Source organism: Malaclemys terrapin, chromosome 2, assembly GCF_027887155.1.
Source record: "Malaclemys terrapin pileata isolate rMalTer1 chromosome 2, rMalTer1.hap1, whole genome shotgun sequence".
Classification (NCBI taxonomy): Eukaryota; Metazoa; Chordata; order Testudines; family Emydidae; genus Malaclemys; species Malaclemys terrapin.
The window spans coordinates 191775303-191799144 of NC_071506.1; the positions used below are offsets into that span (position 1 = coordinate 191775303).

At 44.5% G+C, this 23842-nt stretch overlaps 1 protein-coding gene across 3 annotated transcripts in view; it reads left to right on the forward strand.

Annotated features, from left to right (window-relative positions):
* The window catches only part of TPK1 (thiamin pyrophosphokinase 1), a 503356-nt gene that overhangs the window by 182980 nt on the left and 296534 nt on the right, over positions 1–23842 (forward strand). For all 3 annotated transcript variants that reach the window (XM_054019153.1, XM_054019152.1, XM_054019151.1), the window contains one exon: positions 10624–10693. In XM_054019153.1, the coding sequence (XP_053875128.1) occupies positions 10624–10693 (70 nt within the window). The remainder of the gene's footprint in view (positions 1–10623; positions 10694–23842) is intronic.

A 23842-nucleotide genomic window follows, 5' to 3' on the forward strand; every position in this document is an offset into this window, starting at 1 on the left:
TAGCAGTTCATTGATTCAGTATTGACTCTGAGGGAAAAATGCGATTTACTAAATCAGTAACAAAACTGTGCAGCATCCTGGCTTTTCTTTCATGGTCTCCCATTTAACTACGTGAACAATCCTGGCTCTGCTTGGCTTGTGAGATCTAAAGAGTTCACAACTCCTGGTGCAATAACTGCGGGAGGAAATCAGTAGTTTTGCAAGAGAACCCAGAATTACCTCACCACAAGTACATTGTTGTCTTTTGCTCTAGGCACCAACATGGCATATAGAAGTGCACCTTCAACTACAGTACTTATGACATATGCTTGACAGATGTGATTTTTTTTAAATTGCCCATTTGAATGATGTTCATACAAAACATCTGCAACTGATAAGACTTTTTCTTTTTGCACTTGTAGAATTTTAGAATAGCAACCATCATTTTGTTTAGAACACTTGTTAAAAACAAAACTTGTTGAGGCTGAAATGGCATATGCAAAGTTGTAAATGCAATTGCAGACACAGTCATAACTATCGACTCAATCCTGTGTAGTGCTGAGTGCTCCTCAGTGATGCTGCTCTCATTTCCCTCTGACTTATAACAGCATGAATGCACACTGCTGGTTAGGAAAGAATCTTATATCTTGTTAATTTGGTTGATATCACAGCGTAACCTGAGCACAGATGGTATGCTTAATCATGGTTATTTCAAGCCCTGTGTAGCACTGAAAATATAGGGATAAATGTTGTACAATTAAATATCAGTGACAAGACTAGACATTTTTACTTGTAGATGAATTAGCTTAAAATATACTTACTTTAAATGGTCAAAAGTAGACATTACAGTTACATTAATGTCTCGCAGAGCAGAAAATTACATGGATTTACAGTATGGGGTAGATTTTGCATGGAGAGCTGGAGCAAAAGAAATCCATGGATTCTCATAACTTCTGTAGAACTAAGCAAAAATGTGCAGAAAACATAAATGCACAATTCCATTGCTCCTGATCACTAGTATTATTACTTTAATGATAAGGCAAAGCACTTGTTAGTCATATGTTGTAGCAAGCAATCCAAGCAATTTCGTGTATTTCTATCATATAGTTTTACATATAAATGTCACATTTTCAAGTCACTAATTAGGGGTTGTTTTACATGTAGATTATTTCAGTAGGTTAATTATGGTAACTAGATTACCAAGTCAATAAATGAATGGGGGAGATAGGTGTGAACAGCTATGCTTAGAAAACGATGGCAAGAGAAAGTTGTGGGGCTATATGAGGAGATGGGATAAACTCTCACAACTGGGAGAGTTAATTATGTTTGTTAATTTCAACATCCCTAAAAGGCCCTTCTTGTAAGAGAATTGAATACATAGTATTGCAATTACAAGACATGATTGCAGTTAAGTTTGTATTCCTGGGCTGGTTGTGGTTAGAAAAACCTGTTCTCTTTACCTTATGTGCCTTTACCTTATCTTTTGTTCAGAGCATCACAGCTGAACATGCTGTATATGTACAGAATCTTCTTTTTGCACATTCATGTGCAATATTATTGAACACCCAATGTTATGATCTATAGGTTACTTGCCTTTCTCCTTTAAGGTGCATGACTTTTTGTCTTGGTTCTAGCTGGATTAATTTCCTTGTGGTATAATTAGCCCTATGGTTCTGTTGCCCTGCCACGGTCACAGAATGTTATGTTAGTGGTGTCCCCCAGGGATCTGTACTGGGCCCAGTCCTATTTAACATATTCATAAACAATCTGGAAAAAGGGGTAAACAGTGAGATGGCAAAATTTGCAGATGATACAAAACTACTCAAGATAGTTAAGTCCCAGGCAGACTGCAAAGAGCTACAAAAGGATCTCACAAAACTGGGTGACTGGGCAACAAAATGGCAGATGAAATTTAATGTTGACAAATGCAAAGTAATGCATCTTGGAAAACATAATCCTAACTATACATATACAATGATGGGCTCTGATTTAGCTGTTACCACTCAAGGAAGAGATCTTGGAGTCATTGTGGATAGTTCTTTTAAATCATCCACTCAGTGTGCAGCGGGAGTCAAAAAAGTGAACAGAATCATCAAGAAAGTGATAGATAATAAGACAGAAAATATCATATTGCCTCTATATAAATCCATGGTACGCCCACACCTTGAATGCTGCGTGCAGATTTGGTCGCCCCATCTCAAAAAAGGTATATTAGAATTGGAAAAGGTTCAGAAAAGGGCAACAAAAATGATCAGGGGTATAGAATGGCTTCCGTATGAGGAGAGATTAATAAGACTGCGACTTTTCAGCTTGGAAAAGAGGTGACTAAGGGGGTATATGATCGAGGTCTATAAAATCATGAGCGGTATAGAGAAAGTAAATAAGGACGTGTTATTTACTCCTTTTCATAATACAAGAACAAGGGGCCACCAAATGAAATTAATAGGTGGTAGGTTTAAAACAAACACAAGGAAGTATTTTTTCATGCAATGTACTGTCAAGCAGCTCCCAGAAACAGCGGCATGTCCCCCCTCCAGCTCCTATGCAGAGGCGTGGCCAGGCAGCTCTGCGTGCTGCCCTGTGCGCAGGCAACCGTCCCCGCAGCTCCCATTGGCTGCGGTTCCTGGCTAATGGGAGCTCCGGGGGCGGCGCTTGGGGTGTGGTCAGGAGTGGTGCCAGGGTTTTTGCCGCCTTAGGCGGCAGCTCCTCCTCAGAGCATTCGACAGCGGGGATCCTTCCGCTACGCGTCTTCGGGGCACTTCGGCTGTGGGTTCCGGAGCAAGTGAAGGACCCGCCGCCGAATCTCCACCGAAGACGCGGAGCAGAAGGACCCCCCGCCGCCGAATTTCTGCCAAGGATGGCAAAATGATGCCCCCCAAATGCTGCCACCCTAGGCGACTGCCTAGGGTCGCCTAGTGGAAGCACCAGCCCTGGGTGGGGGCAGCGTGCAGAGCCCCCTGGCTGCCCCATGTGGAGGGACCAGAGTGGGGATGTGCTGCTGCTTCTGGTAGCCGTGCGGAGTGGGGCAAGACCCTGGCTGTAGCACCGGAGCAGGGCAAGCCCCAGACCTCACTTCCCGGCGGAAGCTCGAGGGCCGGATTAAAATGTCTGGAGGGCCGGATGTGGCCCACCTCTGATCTACTGCCTTCTTTGGTCTATTTAGCATAATGGGTGCAATTATTTTCATTGGGATGGACACTAGTTGAGTGCTCCTCCAGTTTTTGCACTGACTAAGGGCTCCTTTCTTTGGCAGCTTCACCATAGGATCATTTTCCCATTTGTTTAGGGTTTTTTTCTTGTTCTTGTATCTCTTGTAAGAGGCCTATCAAAATGTCTGCTGTGCTCTTCGAGTCTGCCTCTCTTGGGATGTTGTCCAAATCATAGTGCTGCACTGCTAGAGATATCTTTCAGATTAAATATTAAACTGTGTCTAAGGGCTGTGTAGGTAGATGTTAAAGAGCAGGGGAGAGCATCCGTGTCTTGATTGATATTCCATATCTCAAAACCCCCAGCTTCTTTGCTCACAAGGGATATGGGTTCTGTTCTCAGCTTTGCTGTGACCTTGAGCACCTCTGCCTCTTTCCCCTCATCTTTTGTCTGTCTTGTCTCTCTAGATTGCAGGCTCTTTAGGGCAAGGGCTTTCTCTTGCTATGTGCTTTGTACGCAGTGCCTAGCATAATGGGGCCTAAATCTTAGCTGGAGCCTTTAGGCATTGCTGTAATGCAAATAATAATAATAATTAACGATTTTGGGTGAGCTGCTGATGAATGCCTAGAACCTGCTACATTTGCCTACACAGTTGGTGCACTAAGCAGTGGCCAGTTAACTATTTGTAAAGCACTTTCATCTTTAATATAAAAGGCACTGTATAAAATAAGCTTCTATTTTCTTGTTTTATCTTTGCATAGAGAATTTTTCCATCTGAATCGTAAGGTCAAGATTGCTGACTGTCTGCTTAAACTCCTCTGGATAATAGTGCTGCATGTTCTTATAGCTAATACATATAATTACTTTTTATCAAGCAAGATTTGGTCCAGCGCTGTAAACATACTGTGAGTTATTGACTTTTCGCCCAACAGTTAATTACCTGCTAGCTACCTAAAGCACCTGGGGCTTTGGTCCATACCAATGTGACTCATTAACTTGCAGGTAAAGGATCAGCACTTTGTTGGCTTTCTAAATAACTTGAGAGGACTGAAGTGGGAGGGGGGAGTCTCTTTAAACTCCAGCTACATAAGGTAACTATTTTAATTTGAGAGTGGCACATGAGAGGGAAAGCTTCAGGTCTTCATTAGAATCCCAACGGTGATTACCAGACCAAATTAGGGTTATTTTATTTTAGCTCCTCTTTATTCTGGTTTGTTTTTTGGGTCCATACACTAGCTGGTATAAATGGTTACATCTCCAATGAAGTCATGCTGCTATACCCCTTTACAACAGCTGAGGATCTAAGCCACTTCAAAATAAACCAAAGACTAGTAATGGGCTCTTCCCTCTCACTCATCTGTATAAACATCCCCATAAATTCTAACCTGTCCACTTCTTTAAGCCCTGGGAAAAGAGATGGACATTGGAGCATGTCCAGAAAGATAACAAACTTGGGATTCTATTGAACTGAGGAGAGAAGCGGGTTGCAAATCGATGAGCCATTCACTGAGAATGCCCTGCCTGCAGTCCTCTTGTGGCTATGGCTAGGACAAATGTCGCAGCTGGTCTACAGCTGTGGTATCCTAAGAGGAGAAAGAACCTGGCTCGTAGCCAGATTCCAAACATTGCTAGGCTTCTAGATTACAAGACTGTTATGCGCTCTGAAACAAGCTGATGGCTAGTGTAGATCATGTAACACAGCTGCTATATGCTCTCCCTGCAAGGAGCACTGCTGCTTGAATGGACTGCCAAGTTATATACTAACTGAAGCTTCCAATTGTATACTAGCTGAAGCTATCTTTACAAATATCCTTGTGTAAAAGTAAATTACAGTAATCCAATCTCAGGGTAACAAGGGCATGGGGTAACTGTAGTGATATCTTCATTTGAGAGAAAAGGTTACAACCTTCCAGCCAAACGCAGGTGAAAAGATGTATTCTTTGCCATTCAAGCTATTTGATTACTCAGAAGCAGTTAGGAACCTGATAATGTATCACAAACTGCGGACAGACTCTGAAACAACTTTTGTCAGGTCTTCTGATTGTTTGCTCCTGCTAACAAGAATGAACCCTGTCGTTCTGGGATCAAATCTACTGGGACTGGGCACCCGTGTGAGGAGGAGCTCGTGGGTGAGAAACAGGTTGAACAAGGAGCCTGCAGGTTGGGGGAGCCTGGGACAAGGAGCTCTCTGAGTAGGCAGGAGGAATGCAACAGGCTGGGCAAGGATCCCAGGGAGGGAGACTGGACTAGCTGAGCAGGCTAATACTAGGATGAGGAGCCTCAGGGGGTGGAGACTGGGCATGGTGAAGGTAAAGAGACTGTGATATGTCTACACTTCATCATTTATAGCGGCGCAGCTGCAGTGGTTCTGGTGAAGATGCTCTAAGCCGACGGCAGAGAGCTCTCCTGTCAGCTTAATAACTCCTGCCTCCATGATGGGAGAAGCCCTCCTGTTGACATTGATTTTTCACCCCCCTGAGCAACGCAGTTATACCAATGTAAGTTTATGTTGTAGACCTGGCCTGTGATGGGGGATGGGGATGTGGGTGGGGAGACAGGACTTGCACCAGAAGAGTCTGGAGGTATCATAGGCAAAAGGGATTGGGGTTTGGGGAAAGTAGCAAAAGGGTCTGTGACCACTAGAGCTCAAAATCTGGACTAGAACCCCCAATTCCTGATTCTTGCTAGTCCTCTGTCAACAAATATCTGAACCCCACTAGCAAAATATATGTATCTAATTCTCTTCCCACCCTGCAGCTGGCTCACATAGAGAATGCCAGCCTACTATTGCTGTCATCATGTACTCTGTTAGCTCAAGTGGCAAAGACCTGTGGGGTAGATTGAAAGGTTCCAGCCCGACTGATGGCCAGTGTGGGTGTCAATATGAATATGCATGATGGAATTTCTGGTTTTCAGATAGCTTTCTCAAAAACTTAGTTTCTTTGTGTTTAATTCCCAAGTTTCAAAAATAACAAAACACTAATGTTGCATAGGCTGGCACTGAAAAGTTTCCAAGAAACACTGGGGAGACACTGAAGTGTCTAGTGTGGTACCTCATAATCCTGCAGATACTAGTGAGCTGCAGGGAAGTGTATGCCCAGTCCAGAGGCAGAAGTGGCCATGCTTTTATTATTTAGTATTTCTATTCCACTGTCACCTAGAGGCATCAGCTGATATTGGGGTCGAATTGTCAAAGTACTATGGAGACACCTAGTAAGAGACTCCCTATCTCAAAGAGCTTACAATCTAAATAGATAAGACAGACACAGGGTGAGAGGAGACACACAGAGCTTAAGTGTTTTACCAAAGATCACACCTGAAGTCCGTGGATAAGCCAGGAGTAGAACCTAGTCCAATAACTTACCTACTGGACCATGCGACCTCTTTGCTATGGGCTGTGTGGTTGATTAGACAGTAACTGCAAAAGGGATGCAGGAAGGAGCAGTATTTAACTCGTAATTGGATTTTCACTTTGAAATCCATGGGGTTAGCAGGAGCCAGTCCAGGCTGATCTGCTATTATGCAATTCGCTTCCTCCAAAATCTTGCAAACTACCCCACTTGCAGCACTTCTTTGGAGTTTGAGGGAAGGGAGAGAGATGCCGTCCCTTCCCCCCCCCCCCCCCCCCCCGCAGCCATCACCCATCTCATCCCAGATCATGAGATCAGTTAGGGTTACCATTCATCTGGATTTTCCCAGACATGTCCGGCTTTTTGGATTAAAAGTAACGTTCGGGGGGAATTTGTACATAGCTACAAATGTCCGGGATTTCCCCCCCATGCAGAGCGCGACAGGGCTGCAGGAAATTCAGCCACTCACATGGGGCTCCGACAGCCAGAGCCCTTCCCCCCCGCAGCTTCAGATCAGCTGCCAGAGTCCAGCCCGGCCAATGTAGAGCTACTCCCCTCCCCTCCCTCCCTGCATTTTCAGATCGCCGGCCGGCCGTCCGGGCCGTTCGCATCGGGCCTCAGCAGCTCCGCCTCCTCCCCTGCTGCCCAGCGCCCCGCTCCAGCAGCACTGTGCAGGGGCAGGGACCGGGTTGTGTGTTGTGCTGGGGAGCGCAGCCACATGTCGGGTTCCGTGTGGAGCCCGACATGCTGTTCTGAGCAGCAGGGTAAGGGGTCCAGGGGGCTGGAGAAGGGGCAGGGGGATTCTGGAGGGGGCAGTCAAGGGACAGAGAGTAGGGGGGATTGGATGGGCCAGGAGTTCTGGGGGGGCTGTCAGGACGGGGGTGTGGAGAGGGGTCGAGGCAGGCAGGGAGCAGAGGGGGTTGGATGGGTCGGGAGTTTTGGGGGTCCTGTCAGGGGGCGGGGAGCGGTTGGTTAGGGCATGGGAGTCCCCGGGGTCTGTCTGGGGGAAAGGGTGTGGATATGGGCCGGGGCAGTCAGGGGACAGGTAGGGTCCGAGGGGGGCAGTTAGGGTGGGGGATTCTCAGGAGGGGGCAGTCAGGGGACAAGAAGCAGGGAGGCTTAGATAGAGGGTGGAGTCCTAGGGGGCAGTTAGTGGCAGGGGTCCCAGGAGGGGCCAGTCAGGGGACAAGGAGGGGGGGGGTTGGGGGTTCTCAGGGGGGCAGTCAGGGGGTGGGAAGTGGGAGGGAGTGGCGGGGGCGGGGCTAGAGCTGGGCTCCTCCCCGCCTCCCCCCCCCAGTGTCCTCTTTTTTGATTGTGGAAATATGGTAACCCTAGATCAGTCATCCTCTACTCGTGGAAGCGGAGAAAGTGATCTGACCCTATGTAGGTCTAAGGGCTTCTTTTATCCTGGATATTGCTGTTAAGAGGCTTGCACCTCTCGGAGTGTGAGTAATATAAGATGGTCATTTACTTTTTAATAGCATGTCATATTGTAAAGCCCTGTGTGAGAGAAGGCTGTATGCCTAGTAGGGTTACTTATGAATGATGTCTGGGTGTTTGTTGTATTTCATAATGATACAGTTAGAATACATTTCCCTCTTATAAAATGTAAGGTAAAATATGGCAAACTACAGGATCAAAATAAAGCCTCACATCCCGGCTTGTTAGTACAATTTAAATCAATTGGTGACCTAATGATGGCAGCCAAATTGATTGTGATTTTGTTTCTTCTGGACCAGGCTAGCTAACGATTTAATACTTAAAGCTAATACCATGATATATCAATTGAGTCAAACCATCTGTGGAATAGTACAGGAATTAGTTGCCTACTTGGTTACCATTGTGGAGCCAGACTTCTGCCTTGGGGGACAGAGAATGTAAGAAAGAAAGAAAGCAAACAAAGGAAAACAGGGATCGGATCAGACCAGACCATAGTGCTTTTAACAGCCTATTCCATTTTGTGCATAAATCATTGTCTGTGGTATGTCTACACTGCAATTAGACACCCGCGGCTGGCCCGTGCCAGCTCAGTCAGGGTCACAGGACTTGGGCTGCGAGGCTGTTTAATTGCAGTTTAGACATTAGGGCTTGGGCTGCAGCCTGAGCGCTGGGATCCTTCCACCTCGCAGGGTCCTACACCCTGTGCTCCAGCCCAAGCCCAGAAGTCTGCACTGCAATTAAACTGCCCCGCAGCTCAAGCCCTGTGAGCCCGAGTCAGCTGGCACGGGCCAGCTGCAGGTTTTTAATTGCAGTGTAGACATACCCAATGTGGATACTATTACTAAGGCCTTGACTGCGTGGGAAAGTTGGTGGGTTTAAATTCACCTCTTAAACCTATTTTACTCCTGAGGGAATTCTGTGCCAAAAAATTAAGAATTCTGTGCACAATATTTTAAAATTCTGCAAATTTTATTTGCCAAATAAATGTGGAGGCTCCAGCATGGCATTGGGGAACATAGGCCACTGGCTGCACAGAGGTGTGAGATCACTGTGCAGCTCCCCCTTCCCCCGTCTCCCCGACATGGACTCAGTGGGGAGGCTGCACCCAATCCTGACACAGCGCAAGGACCAGGCCTGGTCCAGAAACATCCCAGGGCCCTGATCCTCCATGCCCTGTGCACCAGGTGTGGGCAGGCAGGCTCAGCAAGGCAGGATCCAAGTGTGCAGGGGCTTAGTGTCGGGGGATCCAGGTGTGAGTTGAGAGGGTTCTGTGAGGGGCAATCTGGGTGTTGGCAGCTCAGTGGGGGATCTGGGTGCGGGGGGATCTGGATGCACAGGGGCTTGTTGACGGGGGGGGGGGTTTCTGGGTGTAATGGTAATGGGACTCTGCAGGGAGGTCCAGGTGAAGGTGGTTGGAGCTCAGCGGGGTGTGTGTATGTGTGTGTGTGTCTGGATGTGGAGGGATAGAGCTCGGCAGGAGGGTCTGGGGGGCTTCAAGCGGGGTCTAGATGCTGGAGGAGTAGGGCTCAGTGGGGTAGGGATCCAGGTGTGGCCGACTGGGGCTTGGTGGGGTGGGGATCTGAGTATAGGTGGCTCATTGGGGCGGTCCAGCTGCAGGGGGATTGGGGCTCATCAGAGGGTTTCTGAGAGAGAGTGTGTGTGTGTGTGTGTGTGAGAGAGAGGGGGTGAGGATCAGCAGGAGGGTCTGGGTATGAGAGGTTCTCGATGCACAAGGGTTGGGTGGATGGGGGAGCAGCTCCCTGTACAGGGATCCCTCCCCCTGCAGCTGAGGACCGATGGGTGCAGGAAGCAGGGGGCAGGAGAGGTGTTTGCAGAGCTTTCTGTAGCTGGGGTAGAAATCTAGGGGTTGGTCTGACCCAGGCCTAGATGCTGTGCAGGAGAAGAGGAAGTCCCATCCTCCCCAGCCCAGCCAGGATTAGCAGCTGAGCCTGGCACAGGGTAGGGAGCCGGGTCTTCCCCAGTCACGCCTCCTGCACCACAGTGATTTACCTCTCTGCTGGCTGCCGTGGGCACCTGAAACATACTGCTGTGGAGGGTTGCATGACTGCTCTTGTGGCTTCCCCTTGCTTCCCTGTCAGAAAGTCATTTTTCTCTGGGGAAGCAAAGAAATCTGCGGGGGATATAAATTCTTCACAATCACAGTGGCACAGAATTCCCACAGGAGTAATACTATTTAGTTGAACAAGTGCAAACCCATGTGGACATCCTTATTTTGGTTTGAGTGCCTTTTTTGGTTTACCTTGCATTCAGTGGGAACAAATGCAAGTTAAAGCCAAACTGAAATAAGACTGTTCACATGGAGGGTTGCACTTGTTTAAGAAAACCTGTTCTAATTAAACATAAGAAGTCCTAAAGCCTGAGAAAGGAGGAGGTGAAGAGTGGCCTTGTGGTTGAGATGCAGGATTGGGAATCAAAGAATTCTGGAGTTTATTCTCTGCTCCGCCATGGATATAACTGATTTACCCAAGGTCTCACAATAACTTCTGTACCTCGGTATCATAGACCATATAACTGGGATAATGCTTCAGTAGGTTTTCACATAGTTGTAGTGAAGCTTTTTCTACTGATGTTTGTAAGGTTCTCAGTCACTATTGTGCTGATCATCACAGACATGTCTAAAAGTAAAAAAAATAAGATTTTTTGCTTATAGTGGCAGTATCTTAACAACATATTTCTTTATTTTCAGCTGTTCTAAGAGCTTGCGCTGATGGAGGTGCTAATCGCCTGTATCATATCACAGAAGGAAATCATGAGAGGTACATTAATAATAATATTTTCTAATACTTTACCTTTAATCTTGAGTGAGTGCATCAATGGGCCTGCACTTTCTGTCTGCACATTCTTTCTCTAATCCCTCTCCTTTATTCTGATCAATATATTTTCATTAGACTCACCATCATTTTAACTGAAGTAGAGTGTAAACATACAGCATCTGCACAGTAAAGGAAGTAGCCCCCCAGTCCCCTAAAATTGTAATTTAACAGACTAGTGATACCCAGTTGAAATGAACAAAAGCTGAACACCTGTAAATGAAATACATAATTGACTGATTTTTTTTTCTGGGGGGACATTTAACAGCATTACCAAGAAAAGACCAGTATAATTTATTTTTCGGTAATTACTTATGAGTTCTGAGCATTTTACTGTCTTTTTGCCATGCTCTTTCTTTCCTTCTTAAATCTTCATATGATGAAACATTAGCCAACACACTTAGGACGCAAGAGGAGAGTGTGGTTGAGGGTGGGGAGAGTTAAAGAGGACTGTTTATAAGCAATTGATTTGTTATTCCTTACTAACCTTGTAGTGATACTTGTATTCTGTATACTTGTATTAAGTAAGGGATCCACTAGTCTTATCCACCACATCATCTCATTTACATACAAATATTCAGTATACAATTATGTAATGATTTGTGTAGAAGAGGCACTGGATAGCAATATTTCCTAGTGTATTTAATGATTTTACCAGCTCTGCCTTATATTACAACATTTAGAAATGTGAAACAGCCTAAAACATTTCTCTTTTTTTTATTGTAAGCCTAGTCCTCTTATCCTTTGACATCTTTACTTTGTACTATGGTCCTGTCACTCCTCATATGCTCAGCAGAGTTGGGCATGAGGAGCAACCTTGCAAATCCCATCCACTGGTGGGTTCCTAGTGAAGGAGCTTCTGCAATGTCCTAAGAAAGGTTCAATGATGCCTCTAAGGAAAATGTAGCTGCTTGTAGGAGATGATATTGGAGATAAAGTAAGTATCACTCTTCCTCCTAGGTCACTTTTGGGCCAATGCTGCAGCTTTATACATGACCAACCCGAATACAAATGTCACAATGTCCAGAAAAGAAAAGGCTGTGACTGATGGAAAGGATGTGACTGATGGAGCATAATCCTGAGGTTCCTTCCTTTTCTTCCAGCAGATTTCTCTCCCATGTCTGTTTGCAAAGAAGGTTGTGTCACAGTGCATTGCATCAAAATGGTGTCATATTTTGGAAGTAAAATAATGGAAGACAAGACAGCTGGATTCAGAGTCTTGCCAATGTTAAAAGATGTGCACTCTTTTGAAGCCTGCTCTGGATCAACTGAGTGTGTTTTTAGTATGTTTGGATCGGTTTGGTCAAAGCTTCATGAATGGATAAGGACAATAAACCAAGTAAGTAAGTAAAGCTATATTTAAGGGCAGATATAAAAGGGTGATAACTAGCTGGTAGACGGGGGAGTCACTCCTGAGTCTTGTGTTTTCTTTACAGAATTGCAAGCTTACTAGTTTGCAAAGTGAATCCCATAGCATGCATTTTGTGTTTCAGTTATTTAAAACTTCATGAGATTCCCCCCGCCCCCTTTCCTTATCAGCTCCAAATAAAGGTGCAGTGTGTGGTGTGGTGTTTTGGTGGTTTTTTTGCCTCTTTGCCAAGTTGGGAAAAATCACAACGCAACCTGTACCTGGCATCCGTGGGGAACATGATGCCTAAGATCAGTGATCGCAATGACTGTGATGGAGGCTGGCCATGGCCTAGTGTTCCAAGAATGAAGGAGTCTCCTTTACTTTCTGTATTCCCCTTCCCCTCTGCCCCAGTGCAGTAGCAGACACAACCTGACCCTTAATGTGAACTAGAACCTGTTTGACACAAAGCAAGCAGTTTTGGTTGATAAAAAACATGATATGTTTTGCAGATAGAGACAAAATGAGCTGTGAAATATGAACAACAATATTCTAGAACTCTCATCTTACCTCATTCCATAGCCCATTCATCTCTCCTGCACACATTTCATTCATTTAATATAAATGCAATTCAGGAAAAATAGCTGATTGTACCTTGACTGAATAGTTTCATATACTCTCTACAAACTTGGCCCTTGGAGTGTTCTTCTTTGGGGAGGTAAATTATACCATCAAAGTCAACCTTTAAAAATTAAATCCAGCAGGGTTTTATATTTTCCTTTAAAGAAACTAAGTCTGCTGGAAAGAATATTCATTTACTTTTCTAAAATATTTTTTTTGAAATTCCCTGTCCAACATTATTAAAGAACTGTCTGTTCAGAGACTACTGACAAGTTAATTATTTTTTTAATGCAGGCATAGTCTTCTATTTTATTAATTCACAGCTTTGGTAGTTAATAGTATTGTATCAAAAACTAAAAGCCACAGTATGTTAATTATAAATTAATTATAGTGTTAAGGCAGGGGTGGGCAAACTTTTTGACCTGAGGGCCATATCTGGGTGGGAAAATTGCATGCAGGGCCGGGGCAGGGGATTGGGGTGCGGGAGGGGATGCGGTGTACAGGAAGGGGCTCAGGGCAAGGGATTGGGGCAGAGGAGGGGTGTAGGGTGTATGAGGGGGCTCAGGGAAGCAGGTTGGGGTGCAGCAGGGGTGCAGAGTGCAGGAGCGGGCTCAGGGCAGGGGTGCAGGGAGGATTGTGGAGTGCGGCAGGGGCTCAGGGCAGGGAGTTGGGGTGCAGGGTGCAGGAAGGGTTCGGGCTCTGGCCCGGCACCGTTTACCTGGAGCAGCTTCGGGGTGGCAGCAGCGTGCACCGGGGCCAGGGCAGGCTTCCTGCCTGCTTGTCCTGGCCATGTGCCACGCCGCTCCCAGAAGCGACCGGCACCACGTCCCTGCAGCCCCTGGAGGAGGGGGGGCAGAGGGCTCCACGCACTGCTCTTGCCGCGTCTCCAGGTTCCCCGTTCCCGGCCAATGGGAGTGCGGGGGGCAGTGCCTGGAGGCAAGGACAGTGCATGGAGCCCTCTGACCCCCCCCAACAGGAGCCGCAGGGACATGGTGCTGGCAGCTTCTGGGAGCAGTGCGGGGCCCGCTGCGCCACCAGGGTGGCAATCCTGCGGGCCGGATCTAAAGCCCTGAGGGCCCGGATTTGCCCACCCCTGTTAAGGTATACTACTAAAAAGACTAGACTGAGACTTTGGGTCTGATTCTCATTCCCACAAAGGGCGCTTTACTATTGTCCTGGTATCAAGTGGAGCAGGTGCTTTTACTCCGGCTTAGCAAGCTGGAGATCCATGACCAGCTGCTCTCTGAGGCACTTTAGATCCCCACTTCATGCTCCGTTGACTCCAGATGCTTGGTTAGCTCGTCAACATTTAGGAGGGACTTGCAGAACTGTTCTGCTCTACCTTTTTCCTTTTGGGGGACCCTATCTGAGCCCCTATGCTAATCTGTTCACTGTGAGGTCCAGCTTGGGTTCCCATTATAACTGGCTGACCTTGAAAATCTGTCTGCGTCCCAACTGTATCCCGCTGCTCCTGGGATTCTGTCTGGATCCCCAGACTATCCTTCTGCACTTGGGGCAGCCTTTTGCTATCCTTCCTCTGGTTCCCAGTCCCTCTGCTTCCTTACGTAGTCGGTCCTGGACTCTTCCCATCCTAGGCCACCGTCCTGCACTCTGCACCTGGGTGAAACCCACCCAGTTTCTTTTGACTGTCCCAGTCTTGCCTCAACCTGGGATATCTTTCTTTTCCATTGTTGCCCCTCCTTTCTCTGAGAGGGCAATATCTCTTTAAATGCCCTGCCATCCTGCAGGCAAGACATACCACTTCTTCCCTTGCTTTGGCCATGGGCTGCGTATCTCTTGGGACCCTTACAATAGCCCTACTGTTCTGCTGCCCAGAGACACCCTTGCCTGGTTTCCCTGTCAGCTCTGGGGCACATACCCCTAAATCATAGGGATTTGTGCCTGGAGTCCCCTTTTCATCTGGCCTATCCTTCAGGCCCTTGCCTTTCCCCTTGCAATGAGCCCAACTCTTTAAAGGGCAAAATCTTTTTATGTGGCCCATCTCTCCACTATAAAAGCAGTTAAACCTTCCCATTCTTCCCTGGTTCCTGTCAGGGTAGGCCCTTCTTAAATGTCTCAACTGTCCCCACCCATAGCATCTCCATGGCTGGGGTTCAGGCCTCTCGCCTGCTAAACTCCCTACATTACAAGGTGTCATGTGGCTCAAGCATCTCTCTATCTGCTTCTGCTTCTTGGAATGGATCTCACACCAACACTGTTGTGTCTCAAACTGGGTCTCCTGTTGCCTCTGCTGGCTCTCTATCAGCTGCATCAGCAGGGACTGTGTGCACTGCTGCTGTTCTTGCTGCTTCTGCATTTCAGTTACCTGCTGCTGTTGGCCTGCCACCAACAGGCAGATTACCTCCTCCATAGACCTGTCCCTTGTTAATTGGGGTTGGGCCGAACAATCCCACTTCTAGTACCAAATGTAATGGGATCAGCACCCACCTCTTGTGAGTGCCCCCTCTGGTTGGGTGTGTCAGGGTTCCCTCCCCACTCTGAACTCTGGGGTACAGATGTGGGGACCCGCATGAAAGACCCCCTAAGCTTATATTCCACCAGTTTAGGTTAAAAACTTCCCCAAGGCACAAATTCCTTTCCTTGTCCTCGGATGGTATTGCTACCACCACCAAGTGATTTAAACAAACATTCAGGGAGGGGCCACTTGGAGCCCTATGTCCCCCAAAATATCCCCCAAAGTTCCTTCACCCCCTTTCCTGGGGAGGCTTGAGAATAATATACCAACTAATAGGTAACAAAGTGAGCACAGACCAAATCCCTGGTTTTTAGGACACTGAAAATCAATCAGGTTCTTAAAAGAAGAATTTTATTTAAAAAAAAAAAAAAAGTAAAAGAATCACACCTGCAAATTCAGGATGGAAGATAACTTTACAGGGTAAATAAAAAGATTTAAAACACAGAGGATTCCCTCTGACTCTGCTTCCCAGTTACAAAACAGGAATAAAATTACCTCTTAGCCTAGGGAAAATTCACAAGCTAAAACAAAAGATATTCTAATACATTTCCTTGCAATTACTTACAATTTCTGTAATTTTAGATGTATCATTTCAGGATCTTGTTAAGAGCTGGTTTACCTGCTTGGTCTCTCTCTTTGTCCCAAGAAGGAACCAACAAACAGAGCACAAACAAAACCTTCTCCCCCCTCTCTCCTCGATTTGAAAGTATCTTCTTTCCCTATTGGTCCTTCTGGTCAGGTGTCAATTAGGTTGCACCCTGGCCCAAAATCATTAGCTTAAAATATTTAAAATGTTAAAAACTGCTCAACGGGTAGTGATCAATGGCTCCATGTCTAGTTGGAAGCCGGTTTCAAGCGGAGTGCCCCAAGGATCGGTCCTGGGGCCGTTTTTGTTTAATATCTTTATTAATGATCTGGAGGATGGTGTGGACTGCACTCTCAGCAAGTCTGCAGATGACACTAAACTAGGAGGCATGGTAGATACACTAGAGGGTAGGGATCGGATACAGAGGGACCTAGACAAATTAGAGGATTGGGCCAAAAAAAACCTGATGAGGTTCAACAAGGACAAGAGCAGAGTCCTGCACTAAGGACGGAAGAATCCCATGAACTGCTACAGACTAGGGACTGAATGGCTAGGTAGCAGTTCTGCAGAAAAGGACCTAGGGGTCACAGTGGACGAGAAGCTGGATATGAGTCAACAGTGTGCTCTTGTTGCCAAGAAGGCTAACGACATTTTGGGCTGTATAAGTAGGGGCATTGCCACCAGATCGAGGAACGTGATCGTTCCCCTTTATTTGACATTGGTGAGGCCTCATCTAGAATATTGTGTCCAGTTTTGAGCCCCACACTACAAGAAGGATGTGGAAAAATTGGAAAGAGTCCAGCGGAGGGCAACAAAAATAATTAGGGGTCTGGAGCACATGACTTATGAGGAGAGGCTGAGGGAACTGGGATTGTTTAGTCTCCAGAAGAGAAGAATGAGGGGGGGATTTGATAGCAGCCTTCAACTACCTGAAGGGGGGTTCCAAAGAGGATGGAGCTCGGCTGTTCTCAGTGGTGGCAGATGACAGAACAAGGAGCAATGGTCTCAAGTTGCAGTGGGGGAGGTCCAGGTTGGATATTAGGAAACACTATTTCACTAGGAGGGTGGTGAAGCACTGGAATGCATTACCTAGGGAGGTGGTGGAGTCTCCTTCCTTGGAGGTTTTTAAGGCCCGGCTTGACAAAGCCCTGGCTGGGATGATTTAGTTGGGAATTGGTCCTGCTTTGAGCAGGGGGTTGGACTAGACGACCTCTTGAGGTCCCTTCTAACCCTGATATTCTATGATTCTATGATGGATGTGGCTGGACCCTGAGGCCTCCAGCAGGGGGTCTTTGGGTCCTAGTCTACTCCCATCACAGTGCCCCTTTCCTGCTCACAGTTGCGGTAGCCAGGTGTAGCTGCTCCACAGACCATGCTTTTTCCTGGCTCCTCCCTCCCCCACATACTGGACTTTTTATCTGGCTAAACCTTATGGCTACAGGGGGAAAAGGTGCTTTATAAGCTGCAGCACATAGATTAGGTTGCACCCTGGCCCAAAAACATTAGCTTAAAATATTTAAAATGTTAAAAACTGCAGATGGAATTCTTATTATAAATGAGTTATTTTGTTTTTCTGAAATATGAATGTACATTAGAGCTTGCTGACATTTTCCACATTAGGATTTTGTTAAATTGGAGGAGTTGAGGTGGGAGTGAAATCTAGATGAATTTGTTGCAACAGTTTTCATTTAAAAAAATCCCAAATTGACACAAATCGGGGGATTGGTAAATAATGAAGAGGACAGGTCATTGATCCAGAACGATCTGCATTGGTTGGTATGCTGCATGCAAGCAAATAATGTGCATTTTAATACATATGTATTAAATGTAATGAATACATCTGTAAATGCAATACATATGTAACTGTAAATGAATGGGAACAAAGAATGCAGGCAATACTTACAGGATGGGGGACCCTATCCTGGAAAGCAGTGACTGAAAAAGATTTGGGGGTTGTGGTGGATGATCAGTGGCATGTGACGCTGTTGTGACCAAGGGTGCCACTGTTGCCAAAAAAATAATGCAATCCTGAGATGCCTAAGTAGGGAAATCTTGAGCAGGAGAAAAGAGGTTATTTTACCTCTGTATTTTGTACTGATGTAACCACTGCTAGAATACTGTATCCAGTTCTGGGCCCACAGTTCAAGAAGGATGCTGATTAATGTGCAGAGGGTTCAGAGAAGAGCCATGGGAATGATTAAAGGATAGTCTCAGAAAGCTCCATCTATTTAGCTTAACAAAGAGAAGGCTAAGGGGTAACTTGATTACAGTCTAGAAATACCTACTTGGGGAACAAGTATTTAATAATGGCCTCTTCAGTGTAACAGAGAAAGGTATAACACAATCCAATGGCTGGGAGTGTAAGTTAGACAAATTTAGACTGGAAATAAGGCATACATTTTTAACAGTGAGAATAATTAATAATTGGAACAATTCACCCAATCTCGTGGTGGAGTCTTCATTGCTGACAATTTTTAAATCAAGATTGGATGGCTTTTTTTCTGAAAGATATTCTCTAGGAATTATTTTGGGAAAGTTCTATGGCCTACCTTATACAGGTGGTCAGGCTAGATCATAATGGTCCCTTTTGGCCTTAGAATCAATGAGAATACAGGACAAATATTTTGTGAACATTTTTGCAAGTATATTTCCTGTTTTTTTGTCAGCTCTAATGTACAGCAAGAAGGAGGTTCCCCCACCCCCAAAAAAGAAAATTAACCTTTTAGTCCTATTCTGTTGTCTGATCATCCTATGCTGCAACACATTTCACTGAATTGTTATGGAGTGATGGTATCCACTCTACAGGTAGGTTACTACTTAACTGTCCATCTCTGAACAACTTTTTTTTTAAACACTTTCTAATTAAGACTTAAGGCATTAATTCCATGTGACTAGCAGTCTGAGGCACATAAAGGTGAAGCTGCCTTAAAAACTGTTATAATATTGACACTGGAAAAAGCAATTGTTATACTCACTCATGTGTCTCTGAAATACTACTTTCTAGAATGGTGGTAAATGCTCTGTAGTCTTTACTTCAGATTTACAGGCATTAAGACCTTTGTTAATTAGACCTTAAGGCCATAGTAAAGTAGAACTGGACAGTATGAGAGGAAGGATGGTGTTGTGGTTCAGAGGATGCAGGAGACCTGTGTTCAATTTCCAGCTGTGTGACAGACTTCCTGTGTGACCTTGGGCAAGTCACTCAGAGCCTGAGTCTGTTGAAGTTGAAATAACTAGGAGATTATGTATGCATAAAGAGATCAGGAGTGAAATCCAGGCGCTATTGATGTCAATGGGAAAACTCCCATTGACTTTATTTGGGCCAGGATTTCACCCCAGGATTTTGAAAGGTAAGCAGCATACTCACTACTGAAATGAAGAACTGAGCAGTCGTCTACTTGAGCGTGAGCAGGCATTCTCCCTTGAATGAAATGTGGAAAGATCACATATGGTGAGACGAGCCAGTAAATCTCGTCAGCCTTGCCTGTGTTCTCCAGAGGTAAGCACAATTTAGTGGCGCCAATTCAGCAGCCAGCCTGTCTTAGTTTGATTTAATATTTATACAATTTTTTTTCATTTAGAATTTGCCTAATCATAGGAGGCTCCTGTCCTCATCAGTAATCCGAGGAAGAAGCATAAGTCACTGCTGGCAGCATAGTGTAAAGAAAACTGAGTAGAATTGAGAGGACAAGAACAACAGAAGTGTTCTTTAATAGGGCAGCAGAGAATACAAGTTTCATGTGTTTTAAAAACAAAAGAGTATTGTAAATTCTAGACTAGAAATAAGAGTATTGTAAATTCTAGACTAGAAATAAGGTGTAAGTTTTTAACATTTGGAATGTCTTACCTAGGAATGTGGTGGCTCCTGCATCACTTGAAGTCTTTAAATCAAGACTGAGTGTCTTTTTAAAAGATATTCTAGAGCTCAGACAGAAGTTATGGGCTTGATACACAAAGTTCTATGGCCTGTCTTATATACAGGAGGTCAGATGATCATCATGATCCCTTAAAAAGCTATGAAGCATTTGTGTTCAGAAGGATGCAAGCTGTCTTTAAAAAAAAAACAACAAGCAACATCTTTCTGTTTCCAAAGTACATTTCTGTAATTGAGGAAAATTATGAGGCAGAATATAAAGAAAAATATCTTTTGAAATGACTCTCTGCACCATCAGTCAGCTGATGGTTGGGAATTGTCCTTTGAACTCAAAGCCCAGTGTTCAAGAACCTCTAGAAAAGGCTAAAAAGTTTAAAAGAGATAAATCAGCTTATTTGGCAAGAGTTTTAGGGAAGGAGTTTTTACATTAAACATTCTCTGCCTAAGCCCAAAAAGACTACAGCTGTTAAGGTCCAATATCAGGTTTCAGGCTCCTTCTGATTCATACAAGATCAGTATTTGGTAAATCTACCATCTAGCCTGATCTCTTATGAGATGCTGGATCTGGCCTCCATTTTTAAAAACAAACTTTTTTTAAAAAACTAATTTCAACACTAATTCCCCTGGCTAGAGTAAAAAATGGTTTTAACAGGGTTGTTGTTGTTCTTGTTTTTTTGGCTGAGTCTTTTTTAAATCCTTGTTAGGAGGATAAGACTATTTACAAAAACTGTGGGATTAGCTAATGTGTTTTTGTTTTGTTTTTTCTAGTGCAGATGAGGCCTCTAATAGTAGGAACAATTAAGATTACATATATTTCTTTATTTAAAATTTTACTAATTAAACTTTGATACACATCCGTACATGTTCAAATATATTGTTCTTCTAATAGTTTTACTCTGATAATGAAATTCAAAGTTTGTTTCAGAATTAGTAAAAAAGGTGGTTATAATCCTAAATTTAAGCAAAAATTAGCTCCCTGCATCAATAAATATTTCCTAAAGGTATGTGGGCAATAAAATTGCTACATTATGTAAGCATATCAGTCTTATTGGGTCTCTGAATCGGACATTCATAGAAATGATGAGAGGTGCAAATGATTGGTACATCTGAGAGGGATTTACTACTGGATTTTTGGTATAAAAGAGCACTATAGATCCAAAGCATCAGGATGTATTTATCTTGAATTATTGACTAAGTCAGTATGATATATTTCTAGACAGTTGGTTATCAGATGCTGTAAACTAGAGATCGAAAAGTTGCCTAAGCATTATCCTGATTCATTTTAGGACTGTTGGAGGGCCAGAAGTAGTGTGTTTTTCTGATCACACAAAGTGGGAATAAATTTTGAAGGAAATATTATTGGAAGCAGCTGCAAAAGCCATTTTACAGCTAAGTTTACTTAGAGGCAGTGTTGATTATAGTTATTATACTACATACGGGGGGGAGGGATAGCTCAGTGGTTTGAGCATTGGCCTGCTAAACCCAGGGTTGTGAGTTCAATCCTTGAGGGGGCCACTTGGGAATCTGGGGCAAAATCAGTACTTGGTCCTGCTAGTGAAGGCAGGGGGCTGGACTTGATGACCTTTCAAGGTCCCTTCCAGTTCTAGGAGATGGGATACAGTATGTTCCTAAGAAACTTTGTTCAGGTGGGTAGGTCCTTTGGAAGTAAAATACCAGAAAGTCAGCTGCAAGGAAATGTGAGTTACCATTTTCACTACAAGACTGAGGTGGAACTGCTTTTCTTAACTGAATGTCTGCAGCTATTGCAATTAAAGATGGAAATCACATAACCAGCATTATTAGAAAGCGTTGCTCATTTCCAACAAATCATCATAGCTCTTCAATAGGAAAACACATGAGAGAGGTCGCAGGTGAATTACGGCCCCGAGAAGTAACTCCCAAAAATCAGAATTTAACCAGAAAGATGGCATCTTCTGTACACACTATTGTAAAGTTTATGAAATGGTAGTTTCTTCTGTCTCAGTGTAGATTGCTTCTTTTTATGTTATGGGAGGAAAAACAACTATAAGGTAAGCCATGGACAGATGGCTGTGATTTCTCTAGTCAACCAATAAGGACTGTTAGAGTAGCCTTCATGCACATCAGCTCTATGATAAGTTAATTGAATCCCTATGTATATTAAGGAAATGTATCAGGCATAATAGAGTAAATTTCACTTATGCGGGTTGGTGTTGTCTAGTGGTCAGAGCAGGGAACTGGGAATCAGGAGTCAGTGGTACAGGGCTTACCATCCTGTGTGTCAGTGTGCCCATCTGTAAAATGAAGATAACGCTTGGTGGGTGCTTTAGTAAGGACCAATCCTGTCCTTATGCACATGGCCATTTCCCATCCAAGTTTCTAATGTTACATTATTGATGAAAGATAGACCTGTATCAGGACCTGTACCTTCTTGAATTCAGTGGCAGTTTTGCCAGTGATTTCACTGGGAGTAGGAGCAGGTCCTACATGAAGGCAAAATTTACCCCTAAATTTTAACAAAGCACTGAAGCACTTGATGTCTTCAGATTGGAAGAGATCTTAATAATGGGAAGTAGTATTATTATTGTTATGTGTGTTCTGGTGGCCTCTAGAGAGCTCAAATGAAATGCCACATTTGGATAGACACCATTCATACACATAGTACTAGAGAGTTGTTTCCTGGAAGCAATTCCAATGTAATTGAACAAGACAGAGAAAGGATGGGAGGGGAAATAGAGGCACAGAGTGGTGAAATTACTTGGCTGAGGTCACAGAGCAGGGCAGTGTCAGCTGGGAGTAGAATCCCAGTCCCTTGACTGTCTGTATGGTGCTCTGTCCACTAAAACATAGAATCATAGAAGATTAAGATTGGAAGAGATCTCAGGAGGTCATCTAGTCCAACCCCTGCTCAAAGCAGGACCAACACCAACTAAATCATCCCAGCCAGGGCTTTGTCAAGCCGGGCCTTAAAAACCTCTAAGGATGGAGATTCCACCACCTCCCTAGGTAACCCATTCCAGTTCTTCACCACCTTCCTAGTGAAATTGTGTTTCCTAATATCCAACCTAGACCTCCCCCACTGCAACTTGAGACCATTGCTCCTTGTTCTGTCATCTGCCACCACTGAGAACAGCCTAGCTCCATCCTCTTTGTAACCCCCCTTCAGGTATTTGAAGGCTGCTATCAAATCCCCCCTCACTCTTCTCTTCTGCAGACTAAACAAGCCCAGTTCCCTCAGCCGCTCCTCGTAAGTCATGTGCCCCAGCCCCCTGATCATTTTCATTGCCCTCTGCTGGACTCTCTCTAGTTTGTCCACATCCTTTCTGTAGTGGGGGGCCCAAAACTGGACGCAATACTCCAGATGTGGCCTCACCAGTGCCGAATAGAGGGGAATAATTACTTCCCTTGATATAATAATATAATAATTCTGCCTCTCTATTAGAAAAGAGACTAGGAGGAGGTTAGCTAAGTGGTAGCTACCAGCCATGAAAATGGAGGATCGTGTTTTATACGTGATAGCAATTCATGAAAATACAATTACTCCACAATGGATAATAAGATTGGGGAGTGAGGGAAGCTGTGACAGCTGCCAGACAGAGAACCTGTTTGGGGTAAAATAGGGATATATTCATCTAAACTTTGTTCCCACAATCTAATGGTTTTTATTGCTTCAGCTCCATGGGCAGATAGACTGCTTTTGTGCCTCCAGCATACTGTAAGTAGAGCAATGTCACTGCAGTCTGGGTGATTTCCAGCTTTATGGCATGGTAAGTCATTTATAGTCATCTTGGTGACAGGAGTTAGGATTTCCTAGCAATGAAATACTGTGCACTGTCACACTAGTGGAAAAGAAGTTCAGAAAGAAATCTGAGTTAGTCTAAAATACTCTTGTTTAGCGTTCCAGTTCATTGTGCATTAGGAGTAACTGCCAGTGTCTGGGAAATTTGTTACTTGTGTAGCATTAAGGTGAAAAATGTGCCAGTGGAGTTATTACGGCCCTGAATATCAATAGAAATGAAGGGGCAGGTGGGTGATAGTGTCTTTTATAGATTAATATTTAAAAAAAAAAAAGAAGAAAAAGGAATTACAAATCAATTTTTACATCATGTGGGAAAGAGTTTCCCCTATTAAAAATAAATAAATAAGAAGAAAGACGGACATAACAGGAAGCTCATATGACTTTTTGTTCATATTTGTAAATTTTCAAAAAG